This window comes from Paramisgurnus dabryanus, chromosome 4, assembly GCF_030506205.2.
Source record: "Paramisgurnus dabryanus chromosome 4, PD_genome_1.1, whole genome shotgun sequence".
NCBI lineage: Eukaryota > Metazoa > Chordata > Actinopteri > Cypriniformes > Cobitidae > Paramisgurnus > Paramisgurnus dabryanus.
In genome coordinates, this window is record NC_133340.1 from 11,771,960 (window position 1) to 11,789,528 (window position 17,569).

At 40.1% G+C, this 17,569-nt stretch overlaps 1 protein-coding gene across 10 annotated transcripts in view; it reads right to left on the minus strand.

Moving 5' to 3' along the window:
- Positions 1–17,569, minus strand: part of znf827 (zinc finger protein 827) — a 91,397-nt gene that overhangs the window by 72,226 nt on the left and 1,602 nt on the right. For all 10 annotated transcript variants that reach the window (XR_010546770.2, XR_010546769.2, XR_012336524.1 and 7 more), the window contains exon 2: positions 709–1,911. Coding sequence is in view for 7 of the 10 variants with exons in the window: in XM_065295722.2 (XP_065151794.2) it covers positions 709–1,911 (1,203 nt within the window). In the remaining 3 variants the exon portion in view is untranslated. The remainder of the gene's footprint in view (positions 1–708; positions 1,912–17,569) is intronic.

A 17,569-nucleotide genomic window follows, 5' to 3' on the forward strand; every position in this document is an offset into this window, starting at 1 on the left:
CAGAGTGCATTCTTCAGTGGCGTACTAATCAAAGATTTAGACACTAGTACTTGAAAAACTACTTTTAAGAAATATTTTCTGTAGGTAATGTATACAGTAGGTTGGAATGTATATACTGTCAAGATTGTTCACTGCATTTTTGTTTTTTTAAGTATTTTTTACTTTTACTTATAGCTAGCAATTAGGCATGTGCTGTGTAGCTTAAACATATACCTAAATATTTCTCGGCTGTTTTGGAATATTGCAGCCTGGCTTTATGTATATTTCAATATTTAAGTTATGTTTTTTATCAGCGGAACCAACATTTTAACCTTACAAAAGAAGTCAGTCAATTGGATGCCACATTTTTAAGAAAGTAAAATACAGTAAATATCTAGTTTAAATTAGTTTTTACAAAATAAACCAAAAGGAAGAAGGGTATTAAATAATTTTACAATAAGAATGAAATGTAACAGATCATCTCTATAAATCCTTAAGATTAAAAGTAGCAAACCTGTAGTTTACCAGTAGTTTACAAATTAAGCTATCTATCATACCTTATTATAAATGTGACTTATTGTCACAATAGGTTAAACTACTTATTTCTAAACACAAGACACACAAAAAGTTTATTTAAGCTAGTGTGATGTCACATGAGTTTGATCTCCCAACAAAAAAGCTTAATAAACAAATAAATAAAATGCATTTGTTTCAGGAATTAGCTTTTACCTGCTTGACTGCCGGGCTTGGCCCTTCCCTTGGGGATTGTTGGCAGCAGAAGGTCCATGGTCTGAGTTGGGGTGGGCACCTTCTGGTTCCTGTCTAACAGGGGCTTGACATCCTCAGTGGCTCCCAATACTAAAGCCGGCTCTTTCTTATCAGCCAGAAGGTTCCCTGCTGCTCGTGCCGCCACCTCCTTTAGCAGAGCCGCTGAGGAGGTCATGGAAACAAGGGAGAGAAAGGAACCAGCTGAGGACTGATGCTCAGATGTGCCCACCTGCTGCTGACTCCTTTCAGACACTTTCTTTGAGAGGGCAGCCAGTGTGGAGCTTGCCGACTGGGAACTGAAGGGCGAAGCGAACGCTTCAAAGCGCACCGCGTCATCTGAGCGGGTGCCAAGTCCGGCCATTGAGGAGGAAGAGGTGACTGATGAAGAGGAGGATGAGGAAGAGGAGGACGAAGAAGCCGAGGTGGAGGAGGCCACTGCGCTCTTGTCCTGGAGCACGGCATTCGCTGCTGCCTTCAACTTCTGGATGGCCGAATCTGGTGATAGACTGCTGCCGCTGGGTGCAGACGGCCATTTATCTGCCACCCCTACCCAAACAAAGCCACTGTTTCCTGAGCTGGGGCCATTGCTGGTGCCGAATGGGTCACACGGCTCCTGCTTGATAGTCGCTACAGACGCAGGCGATGCAGAGTTTGAGTTGCCACTGTTGTTGCTGCTGTTAGCCAGTCTCCTAGCAAGCGCACTCAGCTGCTGTGCGTGATGTGAAGAAGGAGATAGTACCAAGCTAATAGGGGGCGACTCCAGTCCTCTGCCTGTTCCACGTCCAATCAGCTCCCCTCCTTCAAGCTTCAGCGAGCCGGCCTCCAGAAGACGCCGCAGGTTGCTGCTGAGGGGCTTGCCCAGACCCTGGCTGGAGTCTCCGTAAAGAGAGGACACCACTGAGGACAGCGTGTCTTGGGTCGAGAGGACCCCACTGTCCAGGCCCAGCAGCTCCAGGGAGGCACGCTGAACTGGCGTGGGGCAGCCCATGGAGCTCTCTGCCGAGGTGTCGTGGTCCGGTCGGGGGACATTGTCTGGGGAAACCCGCAGCTCATCCTGCACATCACCATAGGATGATTCAGAGGGACTGTCGGAGGTATTCCCAAACCAGGCGTCTTCTTCGATTGAGCCACACTCTGGTCCTCCATCCTCTACTGTGTCCACATCTGTGATACAGAAAAAGAATAAGTGATTCAGATGAATGTGACTGCTTTTCTTGCAAGAAAACAAAAATATGTAGATTTAGGTACAAATGTATGATGTCTTAAATTATAATTGTACAATATTAATAAATGTAACATCCTGAAGGGCAAATTTGTAAGGACAAAATGCTGACAGTATTTCCCTTGCAGCCCATCCATTGACCTTTTCCAACTGACTTTCTCATTAAGACTGAAATGGATGGTGTGAAAAAAATATTTTCTGAAAAGATGAGCAATGGAATAAAATTCAGATCTGAGACTTCTCTCACAATGCACACATTACTCACTTTTTGTTCTTTTTTAACAATTTTTTCTCCCAGGGTCTAAAGGAGTCTAGTAAAAGGGTTACCATGGTGACAAGCCCTTCGGGGAGGCTAGACAGCAAAGATTAGGGTAATGGAGGTTACAGAACTGGATTAATATTCATGAGCCTGCCGATACCACAAGGGAGCCAATAAGGATAGGGTTAAGGTCACCAAGGGTCATTAATATACACTTCATGTATCAATATTCATAAGCAAAACATTACAGCTTGCCAGACAAGGGCGAACAAAAAATGTGAATATTCCTGATACATATTAACAAACTCCCCGCAAGAGTGTGTTAAAAGCAACAAGCTTTCATGAGGGAGATGTCAAAACTTATCAAGCAAAAGTTTTTTTTTTTCTTTCTTTCACTTGACCAAATGAAATGCTTACACCTCAGAGAGAGCTAGAGAGAATAAAACCTGAAGGTAGCAAAAAAGGGCCGGGTACTCCTGACTTCAAAATATGATCAGTGAAAAAATTCATTTGAGCATCTTTTCTTCGACTTCTGCTCGCACACATAAAGGCTGGTCTCACCTTTCTGACCCCAACATAAGCCTGGCAAGTAAAGCTCTCTGTTTACAGGGAAAAGGAAAAGATGTTGCCTGGCAACGGCATCCCGTCGACCCTTAGGGATCATTACAGTCAACACACATCTGGCCAGCACTGCTTGCTTTGGTCCAGAGGGGTGCCAACGGCACGACCCTGTGTGATCATGCACCATGATACCGACAATGCAGCAGAGCATGCTTTATCACCCGTAAAATCAAAGAAAATAAGATATAAACCCAACACACACAGCTTGATACATGGTTCACTGTGAATGCGAGAGTTGTGTGGAAGGAAAGGCTGGACAATATATTTGAATATTCATGATTCCCAAAGACTTAGCTGGTTATATAAATTCACGCAACCCTGTAAATATTGCAACAATTGTGCAACATGCTTATGACCATATTCTTTTTATGTGACCACAGCAAGTTTCCTAAAGGCTGTGTCATTAGATCAGTTTTGTGAACCTTCATTGTCTTGTGACTGCTGAGCAATATGTTTTAATAGCATCTCTCATTAAAACTTCGAGTAAGAGTTGGTAAATGTGATTAATTTCCGCAAATTGGTCTATAAATAATTGGATTCAAAACCAATTTAAGGATTTCCTTGAATTGTTGTTAAAAATGCTGTTTTTTAATGTATTGTACTTTAAATTTACTTAGCACCAATGACTGTTTTGTCAAAACTGTTTCCTCTGATTCTCACATTTAGGCCATTTCTGAGATGGCTCTCAAAAGGCTACAAAAAATGTGATATAGTTTTTGCCAGCCCTCCTGCAAGTTTGATGTTCCTCCTCACCTCCCATAATTCAACATTAAGAGGAACAAGAGGGGGCCAGTCTGAACATTTGATACACATCGCTGGTATGTTTCACAGACTGAGCTCACAGTCACCTGAACAAAACAGTGAAGTATGTGAGGCATGACCTATTTCCATGTGACACTAGGGAGGACAGGCAGTAATGGCCATAATGTTGTTAGTGAGAAATGGCTAGATTGTTGACCAGAGGTCTCTGGGGCAGTGGTGAAAACTCGGCTTGAACCCTGTGTTTGCCACGCTAGGTTAAGCTAGGTTGTGCTACGGCCCGCCACTCTTGTCCCTCGTTGCACTAGAGAAGCAGACACAGGCAAGCCACTCTGTGGGCGGCCTGACATTTCCCAAGGTCACGACTTGGGCCGCAGTTCCACATGGCTTTGTCTGAAACAGCCCCCCTCTGCCTATAATACACACTCACAAACAAACACTCATACAGTGTCCTTCACTTGAAAAAGAGGGAAGAAATACTGACTGTTAGCTGCAACAGTTACAATGCTATCGCATAGCAACAAGCCTTACAGTTTGGGACAAGATACCATTCATCAGTGTTTGAGGGTTGTTTAATGGCATAATGGTAATGATGAGCTTGTATGTGTGCAAAAACAGCTATAAGGCTTTGTGGTACAGATCCTGGATGACCCCTACAACAACAAGTACTAAAAACTCAACAAAACTGAAAAAAATTATGATTGCTTGTATTGCTCAACATTTCACGTGATTAAAGGAGATTTATACTGTCCCATCACAAAAAGTAAAAACTTTCAGTACACAGTATAAGGAGGCTTACAGGATGTTACATCTTTTCAAAGGGAATTGTTGGAAGAACACTTCTTTTTGAGATAGACAAAATACATATAATATATAACATTACTATAGTATTTTTGTTTATCTTGCACATTTACACAATCATCATCATCTATCAGCTATTTTTTTTCCAACAGTTCCCTGAAATAGTAGGCCAATATAATTCTGCAGGGTTCCTACAGGTTTCTTCAAGTTAAATTCAAGTCTTTTTAAGACCTTTTTAAGACCATTTATATAAAAAATTAATACCCATTTCACGTCCCTACCAGCAAAGAAAAACTAAAATCCTTGAACTTGTGTTCATTTATTTTTCCGATGTGAAATGGGTAAAAAGATGATAAGCCAAGCAGGTGTGAAAAAAAAATTTCAGTAGGCCACAAGAAAGTTTGCCAAACAATGTTAAGTTGTTAAGGAATTTCTAAGATTTTCTTTGATTTTTCCCGCTTCTCCTTTGCCTGTTGCTGTGTTGTGTTGCAGTCTATGATTGTGGTGATTTTCATTTACTGAAGGCATCACGTGTTCGCAATACTTTGTACTGTGACCCGGGACTGTGTTGGGTTCTCAATTATTGGATCCGCCACTCTTTATTTATACTACGTTATTAAACAAACAGAGATGCAAACACATGTATGTTCAAAAAAGAGAAAGGTAATCTAAGCCCCCGCACCCAGGCAAATATCCAGATACTTAGGCTACATTGCCACCGACCCCTGCCATCCCTACCAAACTAGTTATATAGAGTAAAATGAAATTCGAAAATCAAAAGATGCCGACATTAATTTGGAATATTCAACTTCATTTTTTTATGTTAAACCAAAACTCTTATTGAACTATCTAGCACTTCTTCTTGCTTTACTCCTTCTTCCTCTTCTTCCTGGCCACCTCCTGCAACGTAACCAGGGCCTTCCATCTGGCTGCATTCATTCAAAGCATCACAAAACACTTTACTGTTTTTGCACTGACATATCAAGCAATACTTGTGTAGATGACCCCTTTTATCAAACTATTTTGAATACAATAATATGTATAGTATATTAATGATAGAAAGTGCAGGTCTAGAGATTATAAATGTAATTGGTGTGTTATGGTTTATGTAGTTTTCTTTCCTTTTTAGATAAAGCAGAAGCAGTAAAAGTGCCTCTTTTAATTCCTCTCTTGCAGATTAAAAGAGCTTTATCCACTTATTATTTTAGATTCAAAAGTCTACTTGCTGTCCCAGTGTTTGGTGACTTTATATTATAGCTTTGCGTTTTTTATATCTAGAGTCAGCTTGAGCTTTGCTCGTGCAATGGGCTTGACATTCACATTTCTTTTTTGCTACTATCTCTGTGATCTTTGAGCAAACTTTTTAGATATAAAAAGATGGTTCATTAATAATAATATTATTAAACAAAGGGACGGAGAAAGAAACTGCAGCGCGTGGTCGTGACTTTCAAACCAAGCCAGTAGTTATCGCAATAGAAACGGAGGCACGCAGCTTGAAACTGCACGTGAACTTTAGCGCTGACTGACTCTGATCACAGCCGTTTTCCGATCGCCTCGGGTTTTACACATAATGTTAATCGGACCCGGTCCTCCGTGAAAACCTCTATGCATACAACTCTGCTCAAGTTCAGAAACATGTGACGCTGAACTCGCTTCATGTCGCACCCAATTCATCGAGAAACAGCAGACTCATCGGGAGAGACACGAAAAGCGATGTGTTTGCATCCCTGATTTAATCAAAATGTGGTTGACAAAGAAACTTTTAAGGAAAAATACAATATGGAGAAGTTACATACAGCACAATTTTTAAGACCAAGACATCAAAATTTAAGACTTTTTTAAGTCTTTTTAAGGTATTATTTCCAAATTCATAAATTCAATGCTTTTAAGGCTTTTTAAGACCCCGCGGGAACCCTGTTCTGTGGCTGTAATACATTTTTATACTTAATACTGAAGTTTAACTCTTTCCCCGGCAGCCTTTTCTGTAAAAGTTACCCATCTGTATTTTTTGTGATTTTCACAAAAGTTTCACAAAATGCCTTCCAGGAAAATTGTCTTCTATAAATATATAAACATACAAATATATCAAATGAAAGAACAGACACTCTGCTTTCAAACAAACAAAACGGGAAAAAAACTACCTTCTTCATTTGTTATCTTTTTATAACCTCTCAAATATGGGTAGGTTTCTTCAAAAATACCAAATTTTGTCCAAAAAACTGAAAAATTGCATTTTTGAAAAGAAATGTTGTAAGAGATCAGATTCAGAACGCTGATCAAAATGTTTAAAATTAGTTTTTGCATCAGTTGTTTTATAAATTAGGTAAGAGCCATCTAGTGGATAAAGCAGAATTACAGATTACCGTAAAAACTTGTCATGGAAGTGTCATTGGCTGTGAAATGTTTTCTCTTTATCAACGAGATAACTTGTCACTGGGGAAAGAGTTAAGATCAAAGCCTGAGTTGACAGAGAAAGTTGATAAGACCAGTGGCGGCCGGTAACTTCTCTTCCGAGGGGCGCAAATTCAAATTTTGTGTTCTGTATGTGTTCGGAGTGTCTTATGTGTGGCTCGTCATGTCAAAATGTGTGTTTGGTGCGTCATACGAGCCTATGTGCATCATGCATCATGTCAAAACACGTGCCTGCTGCACATGCGTCAAAAGGGTTTATGATAAAACAGATGCTCGCGTTTACAAAATACTTGCAAGACACTAACTTAAAGGACAAGTTCGGTATTTTACACTTAAAGCCCTGTTTTCAGATTGTTTATGATGAAATAGAACGGTTTTAACTGAAATTTCGACATTTGTGGCTGCCCCGAGAATTTTCGGGTGTTTGTGTTTCACCTCCCACCTCTACAATGGGTTTATGGGTGCACTGGAACAATCCTTTCTAAAATGCATTAAACTTTCGTTTACAAAGACGTGAAACTCACCGAGTGGTCAGGGGTGTTCACTGATATGCTCACACAAAAATCGCTGCAAAAGATGCTTTCCAACAGCTGTTTTAGCATTCGTTGTTAACTTGTGGACCTATTTTTCCAAACGCCTCACACCCGTACATTCTTCCGCTGAGAGCTTGAATAATAGACACTCCAGCCCAGGTGGTGGCGCTAATCCCCCATTGCCAATAGCAAGAATAGAAACAAAGTTCCCGGCGCGGAGTAATACCGTACCTCACAGCACATCTAATACAAGTCAATGGAGTTGGCAAAAACTACGATAAAACCCGTTGGAATGCGTATTTTGCAGCGATTTTTGTGTGAGCATACCAGTGAACACCCCTGACAACTCGGTGAGTTTCATGTCTTTGTAAACGAATGTTTAATGCATTTTAGGAAGGATTGTTCCAGTGCACCTATCAACCCATTATAGAGGTGGGAGGTGAAACACAAACACCCGAAAATTCTCAGGGCAGCCGCATATGTCGAAATTTCAACTATGTATGTTGCCTTCAGTACTCATATAGTTAAGTATCTCAACTGTGAGATACAATAAGCCAATAGGGCGAAGGGGAGCCTGGACTGTTCTCTATTAGTGCCAGTAGCTGCATGATTTGCTTAAGGTTGCCTACCAATACACTGAGGCTATTCTGCGACTCAGCCAGGCATAAAAATCGGCCTGTCTGACCCAGAGGTCACAGAAAGGGCACAGAGAGGCTCTACTGGGTGGGAGGGTGTCTTGCTTCAGCAAAGCGATGGAGAGACGGAGAGGCCATTAGTCGATTAAGCCGGGGTGGAGCCATCAATATTCCACTGATGCCAATGAAAAGACAGTCATGCAGTCTTGCACGAGAGCCCGGGTCGAATGGCTTTAACGCTATCAGAGATATTGCAGTGCCTCAAAGCGAGCGGCACTATTGAATGGTATGGGCTAACTAACCACCACTTTGGCATCTTTAGTTTCCCAGCATTCTCTGTGGATTGTGGAAGGAAGTGCCGATGGCTTTGAAGGGTGGGGGGTGGTATTTGGAGGGGAGATGTAATTAAGTGTCCGACTCTGCCCTGGTGGAGGTTGCCACGGCCGCAGGCGATGCTAATGAGCCCGTACTTTGGTCAATGCTACCTTATTAGCCGGCGGCCAACAATATGGTGGGAAGGATGCAGCGTTACCACCACCAGCCGTGCGTCGTCACAACTGACTAGCGCAGAAACCAGAGGTGTAGTGTAATTCTGTTAATTAGCAAGCTCTCAGTATGGCTCCAGTATAGTATCCATATCCAAAACAGTGATAAACACCTTGTTACACGTGGTACTAGGATCTCTTTCCTCACATGTGATAACTGTATTTAAGTCTTTATTTAGATATGCAAAATTAACATTATCTGTCCATGTTGATGTTATGTATTTACTTGTGTTATGAAACTTTATTCCGTTTATTCTATATGAAGCAGCAAAATTTTAATTCTTGCTTTATCACATTAGTTGAATGACTGCATTCAGTATAAGCAAGTATAACAGTGTGGCAAAAATTCAAATTTCAATTGTTATTTTATTTATTTAAAAGCTTTAGGATTTCCACCGAATTAAGATCTACAGTCAGTACTTAAATCAAAATAAAGTCAAGAACCACAACATGCATCATTTGTAAACCGAGCAGTATTACATTAGAGTTATAGCGATTTCCATTTCATCATATCAGACGAATTCTTCGCCTACACTCTTTAACGTTAGCAAAGGCCGTGTTAGCATGTATTAACAAAGCGTACTACATATAACCATCTGTGTATTTTCCACATGGCCTCAGCGGTCTGTGGGCATGTTGGGCAGGATGCCAGAGGTGAAACAGGAAGGAGATGTGCTCTTGGAAGAAATTGAGACAGCTTTGGCTTTTCAGACCTTTAAAATTCCTCTTTGTAGATGAAGCGCCCTTTTGCACTCTTGTTTATTTCCCCCAACCTCCATTTATAGCGACTGAATAAAAACAAGAGCGCAGTGCACAGGGACTGATAATCTCAGAAGTACCATCAGAAATTAACTAATCTAGTAGTCAACCACGAAAAGCACTGCAATTTTAATTAATAATATCCACAATACACTGTGATGTATTAAGGGCGTAAAAATGGGGCATGTAGGCTGTACCCCAAAAAACAAGATAGTAAGTAATGTTCTTTGTACGTATCATTGGGGACAGGAAGCAGAGGTGGATTCAGCTAGGTGCTATGACGCTAATACCACAATATGGTGTTGCTACAGCATTACTGCCGCCTACTCAGATAGACAGCATGCACACAGGTTAGAGCTGACAGGGAAATTCTCCAACTACTGTAAATCACACTTTGTCCCAGTAGCTCAGGCAAGGGATGCAGCCAAGCTTGACTAGCCAGCCACCCAGAAAGGGAGAGAGAGAGAGAAAGAATATGAGGGGGTGTGCGAGAGAGTGGAGGAGGTATGTGTGCGGTTGGGGCAGCGGAAGAAAAGGGATGGCTTTTTTACAGTGATGCCGAGTTGACAGCAGCTTGGCAGTGGCGCCCACGGCACTGCCTGCTTGGATCCAAGCCTGTCACTCAAGACAAGGGCACTAATCAGGATCGGTCCAGGTTTCTTCCTCAAGAATGGGGGAGGCAGTTTTGCAGCCATTAGAGATGGAGAGTGGGGGATAGAGCTGTGGCACAGCAGGAGAGGCTAACCTCATTTACATGCAGGTCCTAGAGGACAGGGAGCTGATTCCTTTTTCCAATCTCCATGTTAAATGCTGGCCAGGGCGGCTGATGGTTACCGTCGCATTGTGCGGCGCTAACGCTCTTTGTCACGTCGATACCCATCACGATTTTCAAAAGGTAGAGTCATACAAGCACGGTAACAGCAACAGCTCCCTCGTATGACTGAAAATCTGCCATGTCAAAACAGTAAACGGGAAGAGTCCTTCAACTCTCCCCTCTCCTAAGTCAGTATAACCAGTTGCATTTAATTCAACCTCACAATATCAAGGTGACAAATGAGTGCAAAAAATGATCACTATGACAACCATAACTGAGACTTAAGAGAGCAAATAGAGACAATATTCGTGCCTAACCTTAGTCCTTACTGTAAGCCTTTGCATAGAAAGATAAAGTGTAGTCATGAAAATATGAGAGTGAATTACAGCTCTTTGGAACTATGAAAACAATAAGTCTACTGTGCATTACATGTAAGCATTTTTGCAGATGATTTTATCCAAACTTTGAAAAACATAATATAACTTTTAAACGTCTTTATAGCAGAGCGTTTGTGCTAACCTACCATTGGTAAATAAAAACATTAGTTGATCAAACAGTGGAACTAATAAATCGGTCTGAATCAGCACAACAGAACCATTAATTAAATTATAACACCATCATTTAACAGTGACACATAAAACTGTGAAACTAGTACTGTTTTGACTTTTTATCACTTTAACCACATAACTCAGCTAAAACATTTCTCCCACCAAAGCATCCTGTAGCATATTGCCTTTGCTTAGGGGTAAATGGTAATAGTTGATGAATAACACTTGTGGGATACTAACCTATAACCTTTCAGTTGTGAACCTAGGTTTTAAAAAACACTGTCAGAAAATTCACAGTCAAAAAGTTTCCTAGCTGTCACTGGGGCAGTACCTTTTCAAGAAGTACACATTTGTACGAGTTTAAATGAGTAACTCAGACAGTGTACAACTTATATATAATGCAGATTAAAGAGAAACAACTGCGTAAAGAAGTATTATAAGACATCCACAGTTTTGAATGACCAGTTTTTCAGATATCAAGGCATGCTGTTGCATTCGGTCAACACTCTATTTCTATTCCAGACTTAAAAAGTGCCAAGAAGAATAAAGGAATGCAAAGTACTGAAATCCAACATGAGTGAAAGAGAAACTGGTGAAAATTTTGATTAACTATTAATTTAACAAACAATTTCAATATTGTCATAATTTGCCCCAGATATTGATATTACTATACTGTCACACTCCTTTTGATTCCCACCCCTAGAAAAAACAGGTATTACCGGCTCAGCCCATTATGAACATACAGGTCAGGGTGGACTCCTCAGACCAATCTTAACACAGCTACTGTCCTCAGCCCAACAACTAAACATGACTACTCCAGCTTTGCATCAAGGTCGGCAGTAATCAAGCATACTGTGAAGTCATCTGCAAATGCGAAGGACATTTTTTACACGAGGGGCTGAGCAGGTCTTAGGCACTCACCTACGTTTTAAGCCTCGTAAATCAGCGCAAGACACAGTGACAATAGCTTTCACAGAAATGATTTCACATCATGAATATAATATCTCGCCTTTGTAAAGCAGCCAAACACCTCGGCTCTTGCCGATGATATACCGTTTCCCTTGGAGGTTGTCAATACCTCAGGGTGCCACTACTCTGTATCTGTTTACTTCCTGGCACTTTTAATCTCCTCAGCTATAAAACAGCCCCTGTCTCCTGAAAAACCCTTGTAGCACAGCTGTTAGTCCGCTAGTTAAACTCATTAACATGCTTACGCTCTCTATGCTGGACAGCATAGAGGTCTATCTTACAGACTTGATAGAGGTGAAGTTAGCCTTGCGTTAAGGGAATACTCACATTTTATTCACAAATACACTGAAATGTGACAGAATTTTGATTGTATACATTAACACACGTTTCACATTTAAAGGGATAGTTTACACAGAAATTTTTATTTTTGGGTGAACTATCCCTTTAAGAGCCACTCACAGCAGGTTAAGTCTTTCTAAAAATAAGAAAATAGCATATAATAGATTCTGCACTTTAACTATGAAAAAAAGAGGAAAAATATTTTTGGGATCACTTTCAGAGCATTTGTTCCATTACAGTCCGTTGATGTGGATGCTAATACAGTTATAGTTACCGTTCTTCGTGTAAATTGGCCTATAATCTAGCCATTATGAGCTCAGGCAAAACCTGACAGATGTATAAATATATCCAGTTCCTTCTAAAAACGACACTGGCGTCCCAAAATCTCTTGATTCTAATGATGACAATGACGGAATTACCTTCATTATTATTGTTGTGTAATTACTATAATTATGCAAAACTGTAAGCAATCTCAGCGAGTGTAAATTGTCGAGCTCAACATCTGAAACTGAGTGAAACAGGCTAGTCAAGCTGGACATTTTTTTAGTGTGTGGAATCAATCAGCCTTCTCCAATCACAACAGGGAAAAAATTAAGTTGCCTTGGTGGTAAAAAACAAATAAGGATTGGGAGAGTCTATTAGGATGAATGCATTTAATAAGAGTTGCAACTTCTATTATAACACAGTAGTTATGCACAGAAATAAAAATTTTGGCCTGAAAAGGATAAAAACATTATGGAAACTGAAATCCGAAAATGACTTTTACAAAAAACCTTTTTAAGATATTTTTATTGTATTAAAATATGACTTAATTTAATGAAGGGACTACAAACCAAAAAAAATAATTTTTTTTTTATTATAAAGTAACACACCAAAATTGGATGAAAACTACATTTTCCTCATTATGTTATATGCAACAGAATCAAATTTAACAGCTTTTCGTCTACATGATGTAACGTTCAAGAAAACTATTATATACAAAACAGTAGTAAAGTAATGCAGCAACCCAGGAGCCTTGTTAATACTAGGTTTAATTAAGATACCCAATAATTTCAATAAAAACAACAAGCAAGACACAGCATGGCAGTGAGCCTGTGTTCTGCTTATGTCAACAGGCTTGAAAAGGACTGTGACATCATCTGCCGCATAACAGTCAACCATGAGTTACTGAAAGCTGTGCAGTTCATCATCAGTTACTGACAAACCCGATGAACAAAACTATATTTGATAGCCTATTGCGTTTTAGAGGACTTGAACTTCATTTACGAGTCAATGTGCGTGATTTTCAAAGCACACACATTAAACATTTAAACGCGATTCACACAGAACTTGTGTGTCATTTGAAGTATTTGCTCATAGCTGTCACGATTTTACTTTGCTGTGTAGCGCTGTACTAATGGCTGCAGTGAGACTGAAATCTAAAAGCAAAAAGCCATTTATTTTTTGTTTGTATTTTTGGACGTTTTATTCTTTTAGTTGAAAACCAATAATGCCAAAGGGAAAATAAAAGGCATGAACTTTTGATGAATTCCTATTACACAATGTTCTGGAATGCTTGATTCTGATTGGCCATTGACGAAATTCTGAAATTTTGTTATTTTCACATAACAACTGCTTGAAACTAATAACACAGCCTCATCCGGGTACTGCGAGTCACCTTGATAGGTGCAATTTAATACTTTCAAATAAAATCAATATAAATATGCATAATTCATAACATATGAGATCGTCTTTTTTGAACGCAAACATTTTTTTTATTTAGGGTTCCATTTCTTACAAATAACATCAAATCTACATATGTGACTCTGTCTGTGCAAACCAGTCTCATATTTAAAGTATGAGATTACAAGCATCAAAGTTTGATTTCACTTTCACATTTCAATCGCTGGCCTTACTCAGTCAATATTAAAGATATCAAGGTTATATTTTTTTACAGAATGTTCTTTACATTATGTAGGATGAACAGTAAATCACAAAAAAATTACGTTAGTTGGATTTTCACAGTCAGGGTCACAAATTTATTAATGTGGCAATTTGCAGTGTAATAAGTACATTAAAATACAGCCAGCCAGTTGTTACACTGTCTTGGTATATCAATTCTATGATATATGATATTCTATGGTATAACCTCTGATCGTACTGAGTTCCAACACCACTAGGGTGACAATACGTGCCATTCTTCCCGGACGTGTTCTGGCCAGGAATTCGGGTGCATCTTCCGGAAGTTGTTTGAAATAGGAAAACCTCAATAACGTATGCGGTCGACAAATACAACTTCCAGAAGACGCACCAAAATCCTGGCCAGGACGCGTCCGGGAAGAATGGCACGTATGATCTTCCTAAAATTGACTAGAAGTTATTTATTTCCAATTACATTTCTAGTGAGATGAGCAACAGCAAACATTAACAACAAGTTGTGGGCTTGTCTAGTGATTCGCAGAGCCGTTCGCAAAGTTTGGTATCGAGGGCAAACAAGCCATTTTAACTGATCGGAACTGACTACATCTATTAGCCTTATCCTTTATTTTTTGTGTCATAAACTGAATGCAGGTTATAGCTATAATACGCAGCACTCTGCAGCATGGAAAATAAAAGCATATAATTACTAATATTTAATTTCTTTGAAACTGAGAAACTAATATTACTATCCAAGTTTTAACAATTCTATGTATGAGCACATAAAGGGATGCAATTTTAAAAGCAATGCAAGAACCGTGTCAGAAATTGGTGCCTTTCTGACTAACTTTGATTCATACATACATTCATTATCGCTCATCTTGTTCATGACATGATGCATTGCTGCAATTGATATATAGTTACATATGTATATAAAAATGCTTTAAAATTTTTTTAGCAGAAAGCGAAATTTGTCTGATTTCTTGTCAGAATACAATCATCTTGGTTTTACCAGCAATATATCCGATTTGTTATCAAATTTGTCAAAGCTCTGGCCATTTGCAAGCCTCCAAATGGGTTAGGGCATCCAACGGCAAAAAAACCTATTAGCATGCAACAGTATACTGACCTGGTGACCTCTACTAATGCTAGAAATGTTGTCAACATGAACATAAAATCTCTAATATCAGCTCTAAGATATAACCAATTTTAAACAATGACAGCAGCTTGTCTCTTTTCTTTCCCTGTCAATTGCACAGACTGCTCTTTGATTCTGCCCAGTAAGCCTCATCTTCGCTTTAAAACAGACTCAGAGTACTTACTCATAAATCAAACCACAGTTTGGCATAGCACTTCAGCTCGGGCCTGTGTCAGGCCTGACTGTTCGATCCCCCGTGCAGCATGGCCCAGCATTAGCAACCCGTTAAAGGTCTGTCCTGGAGGGGATGGACTCACTTGTGTGGTACAACAACACAAGAAAGCGCCTGGAGCTCTCCAGCAGAACCCCGCCAACCCACCACCCACCCTTCCCCAGCTGAACCAGCGAGCTGTTCCTTATGAACCGCTCCCAACAGAATGCCTTCTATGAGATGGTTATTACTCAGTGCTGGGCTGCCACTAGCCAAAGGGCTGCTCTCCGAACTGTAGATCTCCATGTTGTGACTTGTCAACATGCGGAAAATCGTTACCCAACTCAGGCACTTTTATTCCACACAGGCACTGATTGAGACTCGGGTGGGTGAAAGATTGGGTGTTCTTTTTTTCGAAGTTTTCATTCAGAGTTTGTTGTGCCTCCTATAGCAAGCAGACAAAGGTGTGTCTAGTAGTTACAAAAAATAGTAGTTGTATGTTTACTTAACTATGTGCTTAGTTAGATAAATTGGCTTCGAGTTCTGTGTTTATAAAAGAGATGTCAGACTGTTCTTTGCAAAGTTTCTTTTTGAAGGCTGTCAAAGACAGTACTACCAGGCATCTTAGTGTCATTTTAAAGATATGCATTTAAGTCTTTAATAATACATTATACATCCATGCACATAATTCTTTCACGCGATGGGGCGAGCCCGTCACGGTCATCAAACCTGTCTATATAGCACCTTTAAATTTGTTTAATTATGCCATCACAGCGCCTTTGACAGAGCATTCACAGCTAGACTACCTGTGATGAAAGCCAGAGAATCCAGCTAGCCAAATTAATCTAAATGTTCTGGTTCAGCATACCTGGCTGAAGCCTCTTTCTGTGTAAGCACTTGTTCAGAAGAGTATCCACCACCCTTCCCGTGCCCTTTAATTCATTTCTGAGAGGAAAGCCTGTGTATCATTATTTGCTTGAGCTCAAATGGGCAGACACCGGTGAGAGAGCCTGATCAAGTTGGTGGGGCAGGGGGGAGAAAGTGGAGGAGGGAGGGGGTGTTCTTGGCAAATTTTCCCTACAAATCGGATGCCAAGAGCGAAATGGAAACCTCCCTTCATTTTCCTTTCCCCTTAATCCAATGTTTTCAAGCTCTAGCCCAGCCAAGGTCATTATAATCATAGATGAGTGGAAAGGAGCCAGTGACCCACCATTACGGTAAGGTGGAGAGTCACCCAGTCACACACACTCTGCCATCGGTGTGTAATGGAGAGCTGAAATCCATGCAATGCTCCAATTCCTCCATTTGCAAATGCAGATAACCTTAAAGATCATGTGTGTATAATGGAAATGGCTGGCTCCCATTGGGAGACATTTTAGCTGATGGCAAAGGTCAGGGTGAAAGAATGATACGGGCTATGTACCTCCACAAAATGGTGGCCTGAGAATTAAACAAAGAACAGCACAGAAGAAGAAAAAAGAAGTAACCGCAGTCGACCTCTAAACCTCAGTGAAGAAATCCTACGAAAACAGCTTAACAAGGAAGGAACATTTTAACCTAGGCTCCCTTCTCTGGGTTAATTTACAGGAAGCAGGGTGAACCGTGACCTACAGTTTGAACAAAATATATGAATTCTGGAAAAAGGAGTGTGCATCTGTGTTATAAAGGGCATAGTTTTGTAATCCCAGTGGATTTCATTGTTGCAGTGAAGCCAAAGGTCATATTTAACTGTCAAGAAGATCATCTGACTGTATCAAGGCCTCAATGCCCTCTTGCAAGTCCTGACCCATGCACATCATGACGTATGAACTCAGCTATGTATTTTTAAGAGGGGGAAGTAACAGATATACTTTCACAGGGATATGTCACAGCATTTACATAGAAGTGTTCACTGATAAACAACAGCCACGTCTGTTCCCACATAATTTGCTGTAAGAGCAAACAAATCGTTTTACTACTATTATTACATATGCATTGTCCTGAATTTGGCAAATGATTTTAGTTTAACCCATGTCAGTATACAGTAATCAAGTGCACATGAGATCACTTTTGGTCAAGCATGATGAATGCAAACACAAAGTACAAATGTGAAACTGAGGTGTGACATCACTCCTCCATTGCTGTGAAAGAGAGGTCTGTGTGGGGTGCCCTCAAACTTCACATGAGCTTTTGCTGCATGAGCAGGTGATTTTGCAGCAGTGCTGATATGAGTGGGGCACCGGATTTTTAGACATTATGATCACTTAGCATCAATTACTGAAAGGGTATAAAAATTAAACTTATATACTAAGCTTCTTATTCTGCTGAGTTTCTATTAAAAAACATTTTTAATGGTGAATTTAGTGGAACATCTTCACAGAC